At 47.7% G+C, this 16,421-nt stretch overlaps 1 protein-coding gene across 3 annotated transcripts in view; it reads right to left on the bottom strand.

Annotated features, from left to right (window-relative positions):
• PSTPIP2 (proline-serine-threonine phosphatase interacting protein 2) overlaps positions 1 to 11,961 on the bottom strand; it is a 65,024-nt gene extending 53,063 nt beyond the window's left edge. For 2 of the 3 annotated variants that reach the window (XM_040632555.1, XM_040632554.1), the window contains exon 1: positions 11,811 to 11,961. In XM_040632555.1, the coding sequence (XP_040488489.1) occupies positions 11,811 to 11,843 (33 nt within the window). In that variant the 5' untranslated portion in view covers positions 11,844 to 11,961. The remainder of the gene's footprint in view (positions 1 to 11,810) is intronic. The other variant, XM_040632556.1, reaches the window with a different exon arrangement.
• Between the last annotated feature and the right edge of the window lie 4,460 nt (positions 11,962 to 16,421).

Here is a 16,421-nt window from a genome sequence, read left to right as displayed (position 1 = left end):
TCACTGGTGATAAAAACACAAATGTAAGTTTAATGAGGCACCTGCTTTTGCTTAGTAAATGGGCCATGAAGAAACCACACCAGCCATGTCGGATGCAGTGAAACTTCTCCCTTCAGATATCAGTGGGAACACTGAGAATACAGCTGCCTTCTAGGAAATCACTTTATATATATGTCAAAAGTTTTTAAATGTCCTACTGTAAATGAATGTTCTTTTCAGTCACTCAACAGACAGTCCTGTGAATCTGAGATAGAGAAACTGCGGGGCTCCGTTTTTAGAAAGGGAGGCTGGTGACGGGTATTAAGGAGGGCACGTATTGCATGGTGCACTGGGTGTTATACGCAAATAATGAATCATGGAACTTTACATCAAAATCTAGGGATGTACCATATGGTGACTAACATAATATTAAAAAATTATTATTAAAAAAAAAAAGAAAAAAAAGAAAGGCTCCAGCTCTGCTGTTTCTCGCTAGGTCCTGTTTACTCACTTTCTATATTTCATTTTGCATCTGAATCAACCGAGGAGCTCTGTTCCCACTCTAAGCGCGAGGCAGGAAAGTGAATCATTCTCTGACTCTCATCTAGGCCCCCAAACACCTGACAACATCTAAGCAGAACTGAATCCCAAACATGTTCCAGGACACCAGCTTCAAACAAACCTCAGCCGATGCTGACATCAATATCCCACCTTCAGTGACTGATGAAATAACACCTATTATTCACCTGAATAAGAGCTTGCCTTGAAGAGGACGCTACCCGGGATTCCTGAAGGAACACACACCCTGGATCCCATTCCAATATAAACCCGTGACCCCAGGCAACAGAGAGACTCACTCTCCTTCCCTTTCCAAGTCTCCCAGACACTCCGTCTGTGATATGCTATTCAATAAACTCTGCTTTCATTTCCTCCTGGCTCGTGTTTGATTTCTTTTTGTTTTGTTGTGTTTTTCTAAAGTTTATTTTTTTTAGTAATCTCTACACCCAACATGGGGCTCAAACCCACAACCCTGAGATAAGAGTTGCATGCCCTTCTGACTGAGCCAGCCAGGTGCCCCTCGTGCTTGATTTCTATCCTGCACAAAGCCAATGACCGTCTCAGCTGCTCCTGGGTGACCCCCTCTGGATCGTCAGGCCCGGCCTGCCTACAAAAATACATTATGTACCAGGCATTAGACCAGGTACCGCTGGAGTAAGGAGGCAGGCGTGTGGGCCCTGACATATGGGTAGCCATGCTAGCTCTGGAATGACCACCTGGGGACTCCACGTGAGATAGAAATAAACACTATCTAGGCCACTGTTGTTTGGGGTTTTCTGTTACTTATCACTGAACCTAATCTTATTTAGACAGAAGGTAAATGAGCTTTCACCAGCTGGTGTCTGGCTTCTTTTTTTTTTTTAAGATTTTATCTTATTTATTTATCAGAGAGAGAGAGAGAGAGAGAGCACAAGCAGGGGGAGCAACAGGCAGAGGGAGAAGCAGACTCCCCACTGAGCAAGGAGCCCAATGCGGGACTTGATCCCGGGACCCCGGGATCATGACCTGAGTTGAAGGCAGACGCTTAACCAACTGAGCCACCCAGGCGTCCCTGGCTTCTTCATGGAATAGGAAGCAAGATCATCAAAACAGAGTGAGAAAATGGGAAGGAAGTGGAGGTCTGAGCAGTGTGGAAAAGGTATGACGTCATCACCATGGAAAAAGTGATCTCATCAGAGAAACAGTAAAATAGCTAGCAAGTGACAAGTTCCTTTGCGAGTCTCCAGAAACCGGTATCTAAAGAAGCCAAGTTTGAAATGCCCTAAATGAATGAAGATCTGCAGCACAACATTATTTCTTCTAGAAAACTTCAGAAATTATATAGATGTCGAACAGCAAGAGAATAGTTACATCACTTATAGTATTTTTTTAAATGATTGTTAGGAAAAGTAGATAGCAACAGATAAAACTACTTATGATACTTTATTAAAGTATTTATATTTCATTATATGGAAGCAGTAAAATCAAAATAGTACATACACTATGATTACAATTACACGTGGAGGAAAAAATTGGGAAAGGTACCAAATTACTAACATTATGTTTTTAATTTCCTTGACTTTGCTATGTTAATATTAAAAACGGTTATTTTTAAATAGCATGTGAGACTCATCTCATTGAGTAGATAATAGTCTCGAAAAAGTGAGAAGTCTCATGTCTCTCTGGGACTCACAGCAGCTACCAAAGGGCTGCTACTCGGGACTTGGCAGATAGCTGCTGAGTTGAGCTGCCTGAGACCGCGTGATGACTAGGGGAGAACACTCCTCTCTCTAACCAGCGTTGTGTTTTCTCTGTCGGTCGCAGGGACGCTCATCGGGTGGTCCGCACTTAGAGTGTGGGCCGTGCTCTGCGTGTGGGTGCAGGGCCCCTCCCTGGGCATGGGGCTCCCAGCGGGGCCAGGCCCATCCTTGATGATATCATTCTCCCAAGCACAAGACGACCAGCCAGTCACCATAGAGCAGGCTCTTTAGAAGCCCAGAATGACACCTGCCCCCAACGGGACTTCAAAGACAGAGCGCTGGCTTGGATGAGTAGCCTCCGTTCACTGCCACGTATGTCTCACTGCTTCTCCCTTTGTTCATTTGTTCACTCTGATAGTTGACGAGCGTCTGCCACCTGCCAGGCACCGTGCTAGGTGTGGGGGATACGCTGCTGAACAAGTCAGATGCACCTCGTGGGGCTTACAGTCATGGGAGTTAGACATTAAAGAGGTAAGTACAGTATTGGGGATTGTCTTACGGGCGCAGGATGCCATAGGAACAGGCAAGCAGGGTCAAACTAATTGGCTAGTCAGAAACCATAATTCCTCATTCGGTAACTGGCCTACGAGTGCCGCAGTACGGGAGGTGACCAAGAGAAGGGAAGTGATCGGTGCAGAGAGGCAGGCTGGGCTAGGTCTGGCAGAGCCGTGTAAGCCACGGTCCAGACTTTGAGACTCCAGGTGCCACGAGAGGCCACGGGAGGAATTCAAGCTGGGGAAGGATACGAACTCATTTATGTTTTAGAGAGCTCTCTCAGTGACACAGGATCTGGAAAAGAGTAGCTCCAACAGAGAGCCCTGGAGGGAAGCCCAGGGTGACAGTTGTGCAGCAGGCCTGACTGAAACAGAGGACAGAGAGCTCCAAAAAGGGGGTCTCCAGAGGAGGAGGGGGTGAAGAGGATTTTTAAAAACATCTGGAAAGCTGAAGCATTTTTTTTAAAGTCTCTGATGAAAGTGAATAATTTGCAGAAATAGAAAAAACTCATCCTAAAAGTCATACTGAATCTCAAAGGACCCTGAATAGCTAATACAATCTTGAAAAAGAAGAACAAAACTGGAGGACTCACACTTCTTGAATTCAAAACTTACTACAAACCCACAGTAATCAAAACAGTGTGGTACTGGCATAAAGACAGACCAGTGGGATAGAATAGAAAGCCCAGAAATAAAGTGTTGCATACACAGTCAAATGACTTTTGACAAGGGTGCCAGGACCATTTAATGGGAAAAGGACGTTCTTTTCAACAAATGGTGCTGGGAAAACTGGATATCTACATGCAAAAGAAGGAAGTTGGACACTTACTTAACACCAAATACAAAAATTATCTCGATATGGACCAAGGACCTAAACGTAAGACCTAAAACAATAAAACTCTTCGAAGAAAACACAGGGCAAAAACTTCACAACACTGGGTTTGGCAATGACTTCTTGAGTATGACACCAAAGGCACAGGTAACAAAAGGAGAAACAGACAAATTGGACTTTCTGAATACTTAAAAATTGTGTGCATCAAAAGACACTAACAACAGAGTAAAACGGCAACTTCAGACCGGTAGAAAATATTTGCAAATTATATATCCGATAAAGGGTTCATATCCAGAATATATACAGATAACTCTTAACAGCAGAAAAATAAACAATCTGATTCAAAAGTGGGCAGAGGACTTGAATAGACATTTCTCCAAAGATATACAAATGGCCAACAAACACACAAAAGCATGCTCAACTTTACTAACCACTAGGGAAAGGCAAAATGAAACTACACTACCATCTGGTACCCTTAGGATGGCTGCTGTTAAAAAAAACAGAAAGCAACAAAGTGTTGATGAGGATGTGGAGAAACTGGAACCCTTCTACACTGCTGGTGGCAATGCAGCCACTGGCAGAAACAGATGGCAGCTCCTCGAAAAATTAAATATAGAGTTACTACATGATCTAGCAATTAAACTTCTGAGCACATTCCCAAAAGAACCGAAGGGAGGGTCTTGGAGAAATATATTTTTAGAAGATTTTATGTATGTATGTATGTATGTATTTATCTAAGAGAGAGAGAGAGCATGTGAGCAGCGGGCAGAGAGGGGCAGAGGGGCTGGGGCAGAGAGCATCTCAAGTAGACTCTGTCCTCAGTGCAGAGCCTGACGCCGGGCTTGATTCCACAACCTTGAAATCACAACCTCATGACCCAGGCGGAAACCAAGAGTCGGTCACTTATCTGACTGAGTCACCCAGGCTCCCAAGTCTTGAAGAAATATTTGTACACCTGTGTTCATGGCAGCATTATTCTCAACAGCTAAAATGTGGAAGCAACCCAAGTATCCGTCTACAGATGAATCAATAGGCAATATGTGGTCTATACACACAACAGAATATTATTCCACCTTAAAAAGTTCAGAGATTCTGACATATGTTACGACATGGATGAACATTAAGGACATTATGCTAAGTGAAATAAGCCAGTCATAAAAAGACAAATACTGTACGAGTCCATGTATGTGAGGTACTCAGAGCAGCCCAAATCATAGAGACAGAAATATGATAGTTGCCAGGGGCTGGGGTAAGGGAGAATGAGGAGTCACTGTTTGATGGGTATAGACTTTCGGTTCTACAGAGTGCAAAGAGGTATGAAGACGGACGGTGGGGATCATTGCACAACAGTGGAAATGCATTTAATACCATGGAACTATACACTTGAAAAAGATTAAGATGGCAAATTTTAAGTGATATGTATTTTGCCGCAGTACATAAAATATGGCATCAGATTAAAAAAAAAAAAGATAACACAACTAGTTAACCACGTGGAATTCGGTTGCACGGCCCCTGAATATTATGTATATGTAAAGCGTGTGTAGGGGTGAAGGGCAGTGGGTGCCTCTTTTTCCAACAAGTAGGTGAGACTTCCATGTTCATTTCTTCACGTTAAACATTTATTGAGCACGTACTCTGTTCGCAGAACTGTCAAGTTCTAGGGACACAGAGGTGAATGAGATGGAAGGTGACCATAGCCCAGTAAGGAAAAGAGGCAAAGAAACAGGGAACGCAATACAGAGTGATAAGTATACTGCTAGAAACATGCAACGGACTTTCAGAAAATCTCCTAACCAAGACCTAGAGGTAGAAGCAGAGGTCAGTGCAAAGTCCTGGGGATGGGGCCAAGCCCCTTGGGGTGTAGCAAGTAGTTTTCGGTGGCTGTGGTTCATAGTGTGAACTTGGTGGGTGTGAGGTAGGGGCCAGCCTTCTGCTGTCATTACAGCTTTTCTTGTTCTTTATTTTTTTCTCTCCCTGATAAAATATAGTTGTGAAAACGGTGATGTCATTGAGGCGGGTGGAACTTGAGGGTTTATAAAAGTACTTGAAACTGTAATCCACCCCCATAAACAGTAATATGTGTAAAAGAATGAACAGTTATCTGTGAAAAAAAAATATTTAAGATTATTACGACCTTTTATTTTTTAAGAATAGTGGGTAAATAGAGCATTTAAATACCTAAGAATACTCTTTTATTTTCAAAAATAGTTAGCTGTGACCATTTCCGTTTAGAAAAAAGAAGTCTTCAGTTGGTTTCTAATCTATGAATGCAATCCCATGTGACCTGGTCAATGCTAATGAAACAGCCATATTTGAACAGTGAGTTTTGAGGCTAGACAATAGTTCCCAAGGATAGAAAATGACGAATATTATGGATTTGTGTCCTGGGGTTTAAGTTTGCCCTGTGCTGTCCTGAGCCTCCTTACAGATACAAAGAGTACAGAGAGTTTAAGACAGGGGTATTAGGGCTCACTGCGGAAAGTGATCCCGTTCTCAGGAAGAAAAAACCTCTGTCAGATATGTTGAAACCTCCTATTGACGCTCGGCTAATCTTCAGCCCAAAATGCAACATAAGGTAGAGCTAATCCCAGAAAGTAGGTTTAAACAAACAAGCCACCAGTCTGCTGTGTCCTTGAGAAGTCTGATTTTCCTACTTTCCTCGCACACATACTGTTTGGGAAACAGGAAGCCCATGACTCTGAGGCCAGTGACGAAGCCCTTGTTGGGAGGTTGTAAGGTTCACGGCCGCTATGTGAACACTGGCATTGAAAATACCTAGTACTGGGGCTCCTGGGTGGTTCAGTTGGTTCAGCGTCTTCTTCAGCTCAGGTCACGATCCCAGAGTCCTGGGATCCAGTCCTGCATTGGCTCCCTGCTCGGTGGGGAGTCTGCTTCTCCCTCTGCCTTTCCCCTTGGCTTGTGCTCTCTCTCTCTCTTTCTCTCTCTCAAATACATAAATAAAATCTTTCTTTGAGAGAGAAAGTGAGTGCAAGCAGAGGAGGGGCAGAAAGAGAAGCAGACTCCCTGCTGAGCAAGGAGCCTCACGGCTCCATCCCAGGACCCCGGGTCCACAGTAGGGCAATGAGCAAGTTCAAACAGCCCCAGACTTCCCCTGGTCACTGCACAGGCAGAGCAGAGAGGCCCCACCAACTGCAGGTATAGGAGTTTGCAGGGGAGGGCCGGGACGGAGACTAGGAAGCTGGTCTGGACCAAGAGCCTTGAGAATCAGGAAGCCTGGTCAAAATAAGGATCTAGACACTGTGTAGAGGACAGGCTGGGCCTCACCCCCAAGTGAGGAGCATGAGAATCTCCTGGGGTGTGGGAGGTCATCTACCTCTTCCGGAACAGGTGCTACCATCCCCTGTGCATGTCCACATCTGGAAGACATTGTCTGATCACGCCAAAAACCGGGATGTGTCCTACTGTGTCCACCTGCTGCCCTGGAGTGCTAGAAACCACATCCATGGTCACTGTCCCAATCTGACAAGGTAGCATCAACGTTGACATGATAAATTACACAGCACCGCTTGGCCACGCAGCCACAAATCAGGTATGCATAGGGAAGGGTGGAAAAGAAACAACACACCCGCATGCTTCACATCAGGCCAACTCAGTTAGGGACCATCCCGCTTCTAAAGACCACCGACTATCCCTCTCAAACAGATCCACGGAAAGGTTTCTTCAAATAAGTATTTCTGGGGCGCCTGGGTGGCTCAGTCGGTCAAGCGTCTGCCTTCAGCTCAGGTCATGATCCCAGAGTCCCGGAGTGGAGCCCCATGTTGGGCTCCCTGCTTGGCAGGGAGTCTGCTTCTCCCTCTGCCCCTACCTCGCTCATTCTCTCTCTCTCTCTCTCTGAAAAATAAGTAAATAAAAATCTTTTTAAAAAATTTAAAAATATATATATATGTAAATAAATATTTCCATGGGGGCATTTGAATACGATTAGGTACAAAGAATGTGCTGACTCATACCTTTTCTGGAATATCTACTTAATTTGGCCATGGGCTTTTCTACTTCCATGGAACAGTCCTCTCTTGGGCCTGTGCCAGTCCTTTCCTGGTTGTATCCCTACGTCTCTGCCTTTCTTTGTCCGTCCCCTCTCTCCCCCTTCTCTCCTCCTGCATTCACAAAGGTATTCTTTAGGGGGGCTTTCTTGGGGACCTCATATCTTTTCATTCTTTCTCCTTGAGGTCTGTCACCCACTGCCTTTGATTGTCACCTCTGTGCGGATGGTAGTAATAGCTGACAAGACAGATGTCCACGATGCGCTGTGCCCGGCGCTGTACTCAACTCTGAGAGAGCAGACACTGTGAATGTCCCATTTTTATGGAAAAGAGGAAGAACAACTGAGGCTTGGTTGGTGGGGGGTGGGAGGAGGGAGGCTGAGGTAACCTGCCACCTGCAGTCACATAGCTACTAAGGGGCACAACCGGATTCAAACCTGGCCAGTCCACCTCAGAGCCGCCACGGGTGACTGAAGCCTTTCTGTACTTCATGCGGTTCTCTGGATTCTCTGGCCTGGATGCCCTTGGCCAGGGGTTAGGGCCGTCTCCTCCAGACCAGCCCCTCAAACCCAGAATGCCGAGCACTGGTCTACTACCGTACCACCCTGAACAGGCCCGTTCTCATCAGAATGTTGACCGCTAGACACCGGAGAGCATTCACTGACATGTTCGCACTGGTTGTCGAAACACGAAAGTACTTTCAAATCCTGCTGCCTGGCGCCCGCTCCCCTCCCCGGGACCCTCCCCCTCCCACGACCTCCCCATATTCACCAATCCTGGCATGGTGCTGGGGGCAAGGGCTGGGGTGGGGGCTTCAGGATGCGGCTGGCCTTGGACCTCAGCATTGCTACCCCTGCGGTTAACTATTGTTAATATTACCTCCTCCTCCCTCTCTCCCCACACACCAGTTCCTCCTCCTGACTTCCTTATTTCTGGGGCCCTTACCTCATTCTCCAGTTCACATTACAGGGAGCCTCCTTTCCTCTCTAGTGCTCACCTTCAACTGGTTGCCTTGCCCTGTGGCTTTGACCTCCTCTGCCCTCTGCCAGTCCTCCCTGATCTCCTCCTTTCCTCTCTCTATGGCCTCCACGCTGGAACAGACCCCTACTCCTGGCCCAGCTTCCTTGACCTCTGCAGGACTCTCCTTACCCCCACCCCTTCTTCCTTCATTAACTTGAGGCCAAAGCCTGCCCTCCCTACCTTGCTTCCTCATGGGAATGTACCTTCTAACCAAGGTGGTGACCTTACCCCTGCAAATGCCACCTCAATTAGAAATCCTCATCTAGAGGGGAGCCTGGGTGGCTCAGTCAGTTAAGTGTCTGACTTTAGCTCAGGTCATGATCTCAGGGTCCTGGGATTGGGCATCAGTTTGGGCTCCCCACTGGGAGCCTCTCCCACTACCTCCCTCTCCCACTACCCCTCCCCCTCCCCCTGCTCATGCTCTCTCTCTCTCTCTCTCAAATGAATAAAATCTTTAAAAAAAAAGAAATCCTTATACAGAAAAGGCATTTCATAAATATTTAATAAATTCAGTCAACTGATACCCACTTGTGTTTCCAAAGTTTTCTAACATATCCAATCACAACCTTCTTGCCCTTGAAACATGAAGGTTATTCCCCTCTGTGCTACCATAGCCTTGCCTCCTCTACCCCCTGAATGGGTGGAGCACCACAGATGCTGCTGCTACTGGAGCAGTAGGTTCCTTTCTGCCCCTTTGTCCCCAAGCCTGGATAACTGTTCCATCTGCCTGTTCCTGAGCATTCATACGCACCATGGCAGCACTGGGGGCTCAGGGGATGGTGACACCCACTGCCTATCCTCCCTGAGCTCCTGATTGGAGCTGGAGGAGAAAGACACTCACATGGAGAGCCAAACGACGACCCACCATCTACCTCTGGCAGCACTGAAGAAGCCGTGCAGACAGCAGTGCTGGCACAGTCTTGCCGAGTGCCAGCCTCGTTAAGACATTCATGGAGCCTTTGGTCCATGCAGAGTCCTGCTCCACCATTTAACAGCCCTAGCAGTGTGGGAATGTTGCTTAACCTCTCCGCCACACAGTTTCCTCATCTGTAGAATGACAGCAAGCAAGCTACTTCATAGGGTAGTTGCGAGGCCTAAATGAGTAGTGTGTATAAAGCCTTTAGAACGGTGTTAGTTGGGGCACCTGGGTGGCTCAGTCGGTTGGTGAAGCATCTGACTCTTGATTTCGGCTCAGGTCATGATCTCAGGGTCATGATCTCAGGGTCTTGAGACTCCCAGCTCAGCGTGGAGTCTGCTCGAGATTCTTTCCCTCTTCCCCTCCCCACAGGAGCAATCTCTCTCTTTCTCTCTCTCAAATAAATGTTAAAAAATAAATCTTTTTTTTTTAAGATTTATTTTTAAATTTATTTGACAGAGAGTGAGAGAGAGAGAAAGCACAAGCAGGCAGGGCAGGAGGCACAAGGAGAGGGAGAAGCAGACTCCGCACCGAGCAGGGAGCCAGGTGCGGGGCTCGATCCCGAGCCAAAAGCAGATGCCCAACCGACTGAGCCACCCAGGCGCCCCAATAAATCTTTCTTTTTAAATATTTTATTTATTTGTCAGAGAGACAGAGCACAAGCAGGGGGAGCGGCTGGCAGAGCGGGTAGAGGGAGAAGCAGGCTCCCCACTGAGCGAGGAGCCCAATGTGGGGCTCGATCCTAGGACCCTGGGATCATGACCTGAGCTGAAGGCAGACACCTAACTGACTGAGCCACCCAGGTGTCCCTAAAAAATAAATCTAAAAAAAAAAAAAAAGAACAGTGTTAGTCACAGACTGTGAACAGTAAATCAACTATTATAGTTTCTATTATTTGACATAAAGTGTTACAGGAAATTAGAGATTAAAGATACCTTTGCAAAATCTCTCTCAGGATCTCAGATACCTTCTGAAAGTATAAGGCCAGAGGGGAAAAAGAGTATAAACGGAAAGTTCTCTCCCCCCGACCTTCACCTCTAACTCCGAACTCAGACCTCCTTTCCGCCCCAGCCCCTACCCACTCCTGCAAGCAGGTGTCAGTGGCTGGGAACCCTCTCAGGACGGAGGCTGCCGCTCTCACACTGTCGAGGGCCCTTCGGCTTTACAGACTCACTTACTCGGTCAACAGCTTTTAGCTGAGCACGCATCCTCCCACCAGCTCATTGGGGGACAGTAACCCTGAAGTCCCCACAGTACCTGCCCCAAGGTGCTCAAGTGCTTGCAGTCCCCCAGTTCAAAACCAGAAACTGACAAATGCTGTGAAGGAACAGAACCTGGACACGTGAGCAAGCGATAGGGCCTATTGGGCACAATCAGGAAAGGCTTCCCTGAAGAGGTGACCATTGGGCTGAGATCTGAAAGCGGGGTGTCACACTGTGAGGCAGGGGGAAGGCGGGTCTCTCTGCCCTAATTTTTCCCACCATGACAATGCCTGCAATGGGACCTACAGGTGGGCAGAGGCCCAGGGGAACCTCAAAAACTTCAGAATACAGGGGCCTCACAAGGCAGGATCTAAACCGGGTCCGTGAGGCCATGGCACCAGGCTTCTCCACCCAGCAGCCCACGATGGGGACGGGGTTGTGCCAGGCAGCTGTGAAGCCAAATGCAAGCAAGCAGGGGCCCAGGTAAGAGAGTTGCAGGTGTGCTGACTTCCTGCTCCTGCTTTAAGGCGATGAGGGCGGTTCCTCCGAATGAGGGGTTACAGACTCTTGAGGGGCACCCGGGGAGAGACAGGACTGGGGGAAGAGGACCGGACAGAAGAAGCCGGACAGGCGGACTCCGGATGCCGCCAGCAGCTCTGCGCCGGGGAAAAGACCCGGAGGGCTCCAGAAACAGGCGAAGCTTCTGCGGGAAAGCCCTCTGACCTCTGCAGGGGAAAGGCGGGCGCTAACGGGGCTGGAACGTGTCCGCTGACCGGGAGAAGACGGTCCCGGGGAGGGGGGTACCTGCCGCTGTCAGCCGGCGAGGCTCACCCAGGTCCCCCCAGATCCGCGCCTGGAGCAGCCTCGGGGGCACCCGCGGCTCTCCCCTGACGGGCCGCTCCTCGCCTGGGTCTCGGGATCCTCGGCCAGGAGCTGGGGGCCCCGCCCCGCTGGGGCTCAGGGGCAGGGGGACCGGACCCCGGGGACTCGCGGGCGCGCGGCGGGCTGGGGGCCGGGCAGAAAGGGCACACGGCGCGGGACAGGTCCCCGAGGGGCGCCGACTTACCCAGAAGTTCGCCTTGAACAGTGCGCCCGTCATGGCCGGCGCGCGTCTCTGGGGGCCGAGCGGAGCGGGCAGCTGGCAGGCGCCGGGTGACCCGACTGTGGCAGCCCGCGGTCCCACAGCCCGACTGGGGAGTCGCGCAGCCGCCGGGAGGCCGCCCCGGGTCCTAAACCACGCCCGACAGCGCCAGCCCTGGGCGCACAGCTCCTCCCCGCCCGCCACCCCGAGTCCAGCGCCCGCGCCACGCCCACCTAAAGCTCCGCGACCTCTGTGACCCTGGAATTGCCCCTCGCTCAGGAAGCCTTCAAGGATTGCAAGCAACATGTCTACCGTCTTTCCGAATTCGGTTCCCTTCCCGCCTACGTGCTCCCCTCTTCCCCCACCGAATTCCTCGCAGAGAAATCAGGTCTCAGCGGGGTGGTGGACGGAGCCCCGCCTGATCAGAGAGTGGTCGCGTGGACCAAGTGTCAGCTCCGCAAAGTTTGAAGACTGACAATGCCAGGGGACGCTTCAGCAAGTCCTGTGTACTACCCCAGACGCGTTTGCCACAGATCAGCCCCTGGGCGGGTTTTCATCTGAAAGTCAAGGAAAGGTCATTGATACTATTAGCCCTTGACTCTAGGTCCTTAGTGGGGTCCTTCCGAGGCCTCCAAGAGCTCAGCTCCTCCCCGACTTCCTCCCCTTTTTTCAATATCCAAGACCCTTTCCACCAATCCCCCTCCAGTAGGAAGGAGCCCAGAGCCTCCTTTCTCTCCTTGCGCTCTTATTCTCTCAAGACCTACATAACCCAGGACAAGACAGACCCATCCCTGCTTTGTGGTACTGTGGTGCTCTGGGACAAAGTACTGCCCGACCTACATGCCCTGAGCTAAAACTGTGGCCCGGAGAGGCTGAACGAGTTGCCCAAGATTCCAGGGTATTAAATGGGTAAAGAGCTGGGTTGGAGTTCTACCCTTCTAAACAGGGCCAGGGCCAAAGACAGCTGTCACCGCTGGGGCAAATTCACCCTGGGCAAAGAGTAGGTGCTCCAGGAAGGGAAGATGAAGGTCACCGAGACTGAGTTCTCATGGCCACCTGCAGCCACAGGCTGGAGAGGCAAGCATTTGCCTCTTGAGTAGGTTTTACCTCTGACCAGACACAGTGAAAGAGCATTTGCTGGGGTGATTTGAAGGATAGCTAAAAGGTCCTGCCTGAAAATACCAAGCCCAGTCCCCCTGTGATGAAATCTCACCAGCAGAGTTATCCACAGCTTTGACTCCAGCCCTGGATCACTCTGAGGGCGTATGCCTTCAGCGTTCCGGCAGTTCATCCCTTTGGAAAGCAGTGAGATTAGGAGGAAGAGAAGCCTGGCAGCACCATCTGGAGGCTGGAGAGACCATGGTGGGCACCAGGATGGAGGATAAACTGCAGCAGAGGTAAGAAATAGCATGAATTGAGGTCACCTGGGTGGCTCAGTTGGTTAAGTGTCTGCCTTCGGCTCAGATCATGATCTCAGGGTCCTAGAATCCTAGAGACCCACATCAGGCTCCCTGCTCAGCGGGTAGCCTGCTTCCCCTTCTGCCTTCCCCCTTGGCTTGTGCTCTCTCTCAAATAAATAAATAAATAAATAAATAAATAAATAAATAAATAAATAAATAAACAAACAAATAAATAAATAAATAAATATCTTTTTTAAAAAAAATAACATGAGTTGGGAAGATGAAAGAAACTGAAGTTAAGGAAAAGAGCACCAAGATTTTTCCTGGAAGCTTTTAATTTGGGGGCAGATATTTTAGACAGAATTCTAATTGTCTAAGTTTTAACTTTTAATATATGTATTTTTAAGTCTTAGGAAACCTTTCAAACGCTCACGTGCATAATGCTTGATTTTCACAGCTCTGGGTCCAAAGATCCCTAACTTTTAACTCTCTTCCACCACCTGGTGGCAGGATTGAAAATTACAAATGCTTGTCCACACTGACAGAAAACACTATGCATTCATTCCTCAACCTTATTGAAGTCATCGTCTGGTCAAGGCGTTGTGAGTAAAAAGACAAGTAAAATGTGTAGTATATCTAAGGGTCTACAACCAATTGGAGGGATTTTACTAACAAAGTTAAATAATACTACTATAGCAATTTTGAAATGATGACATTAAATGATCAATACTTTTAAGATAACAGCTGTTAATATTTTGAAATAATCTCTTCCAATTATACACATCTGTTGTACATAAAATTTTGAATCTTGCTTTTTTAACTTAACCACATTTCATAAGTATCTTCTAAAGTCATTAAGTGCACTTTTCCTAACAGAAAGTTTGACAGCACACAGTGCTGGCTGAATGGACGCTCTTGCATGTAGAAGTTGAAAATCTCTGGGAAGAGAAATTTGGCCATGTCACCAAAATTTAAAATGCAGTTATATTTTGACCCAACAATTCCATGTCGAAGACATAATTCCAAATATATTCTCACATGCACAAAGTGAAATATGTATAGTTACTCAGAGCAGCATGGTTATTCTAACAAAAGATATGAATCAGCTGAACAGTTATTGATGGAGAATCAGCTCAATAAATTGTGATATATCTTCATAATGAAATAACATTCAAGTATTAAAAAATGAGGAAGTTCTTTGTGTATTGATATAGGACAATCACCAGATACATTAAATGAAAAAAAAAAAAAGATGCAGAACAAGCTTCCATTTGAGTAAGGCCAGAAAAGGGCGTGCGCATGTGCACGCACACAGACACACACACACATTTTATTTTTATTTTTATTTTTTTAAGGACTTTTTATTTATTTATTTGAGAGAGAGACAGGGAGAGCACAAGCAGGGGGAGAGGCAGAGGGAGAGGGAGAAGTAGACTGCCCGCTGAGCTGGGAGGCTGAGGTGGCGCTTGATTCCAGGACCCAGAGATCAGGACCTGAGCAGAAGGCAGATGCCTAATCATCTGAGCCACCAAGCCCCCCCCCCCCGCCACCATCACAGTTTTAAAATGGTTCTCTCTGAGGAGGAGATGGGGCTGAGGGAACATAGGAGGGAGGGAGAACTACTTTTCCTTTCATGCCCTTTCAGACCTCTGAATTGTACTCTGTGAATTTATTACACTCCCCCAAAAAAAATTTAAAAAGAAAACTCTTCAATATTATTTTTAACTTTTGCATAATTTCCCATCAAGTGAATATGCCAGTGCTTCCTTAGCATTTCCCTAATGTATTTAGAAACATTGCTGAATCTTTTTACATGAATAGCTGTTACATGAACCTTTGTTAAAATTCCTCACAGTCAAATTAACAGTTCAAAGAATAGAAACATTTTTAAGGTTCTTGGAATAGAGTGCCAAATGCTTTTCCAGAAAGGTTGTCTCGTCTGTAGTCTCAGCAGTGGTGGAAGGGGAGGGTTTCCCCAGAGGCTCCAGTGGAAAGATTCCCCAGGAATCTCTTGGGTGGGATAAATGAATGGTGAGTGGCCAAAAGAACAAATACCCACTGTAATCACCAATTTTCCTTTCACAGTTTCATGCAGTCTGATGTCTACATCCCTCTTCCTCCTTTTGCTCCCACCAACACTTTCTAATCATTCTTCCTTAAAACACTGCTTTCTGCATGTCTCTCCTCTCCTCACAAAGCTACCAAGTTTCCCTGTTGCCCATCGGAATGAAGTCCCAAACACCTCTGCCTGACTTTCAAGACCTTCCTGGGTCTGGCTCTACCCTGACCTTTCTATCTCATTGCCCAGCTTCCTGCCCCCCACCCCCCCGAGCCAGTCAGGCTCTTCCCTGTTCTGCCACGCCAGCTTTGCCCATGCATGGTGGGCTACCTGGGTCACTCTTCCTCCTGCTAAAGTTCCACCTCGTCACCACTTCCCCAACTTCTCCAGCCCTGGGTGACTTCTCACTTCTCGAATCTCTAGAACTTGGCATCCATATTACACAAACCAGCCCTTAATAATGTATTACTTATATCCTAATGTCTCTAATTTCTGCCTCTCTTGGATCTCTTACCTCCCCAAGAAAACTTCAAAGCACCTCAAGGTAACACTGACATTCTCTCGTGTACTCTCATGGATTAGACAATGATGGGCCCAGACAGGGAATTCAAGAAACGCTCTCTGATCATCAACAGCCCTACCAATTTTTCTTTCAGTCCCCATAGTCTGATCCCTCCATCCCAGGAAGTAGGGGCAAACCTGGCAGGAGTACTGGCCAAGCAGCTAAAGCCAGATGGGATCCCTGAACCAAGACCTGGCCAAGCAGAGCCCAGGGTCAGAAAGCACCAGAGGGCAGGAGTCAGCTGTGTCCTTAGGTCTGCCAAGTCAGTGTCAAAATAAGAGGCTGGATTTTGTCACTAAGATTGGAAGCCGAGTAGATGGAGGAACGGAGCAGAGGGTCAGGACAGGACAGGAATAGATTACTAGGGACAAACATCCAGGAGGAGGCTGAAGGGCCCAAGGCCTCATTGCATGGTGGGTGAGGAGCTTTGGCTTGCATCAAAGAAAGGATTAAGGGTAGATACCATCAATATTTGAATTTTCATAAGTTAATGAGTAAGGTAAGGGACTCAAAGGATCTATTCCTGGTCAAAGAAGTGTAAAGATGGGAAAAGTTGGATATCTGCTGTCACAGAA

The sequence above is a fragment of the Ursus maritimus genome, unplaced genomic scaffold, assembly GCF_017311325.1.
Source record: "Ursus maritimus isolate PB19 unplaced genomic scaffold, ASM1731132v1 scaffold_18, whole genome shotgun sequence".
Taxonomy (NCBI): domain Eukaryota; kingdom Metazoa; phylum Chordata; class Mammalia; order Carnivora; family Ursidae; genus Ursus; species Ursus maritimus.
The sequence above is the reverse complement of the archived record's forward strand: the minus strand, read 5'-3'. Positions and strand labels throughout refer to the sequence as shown.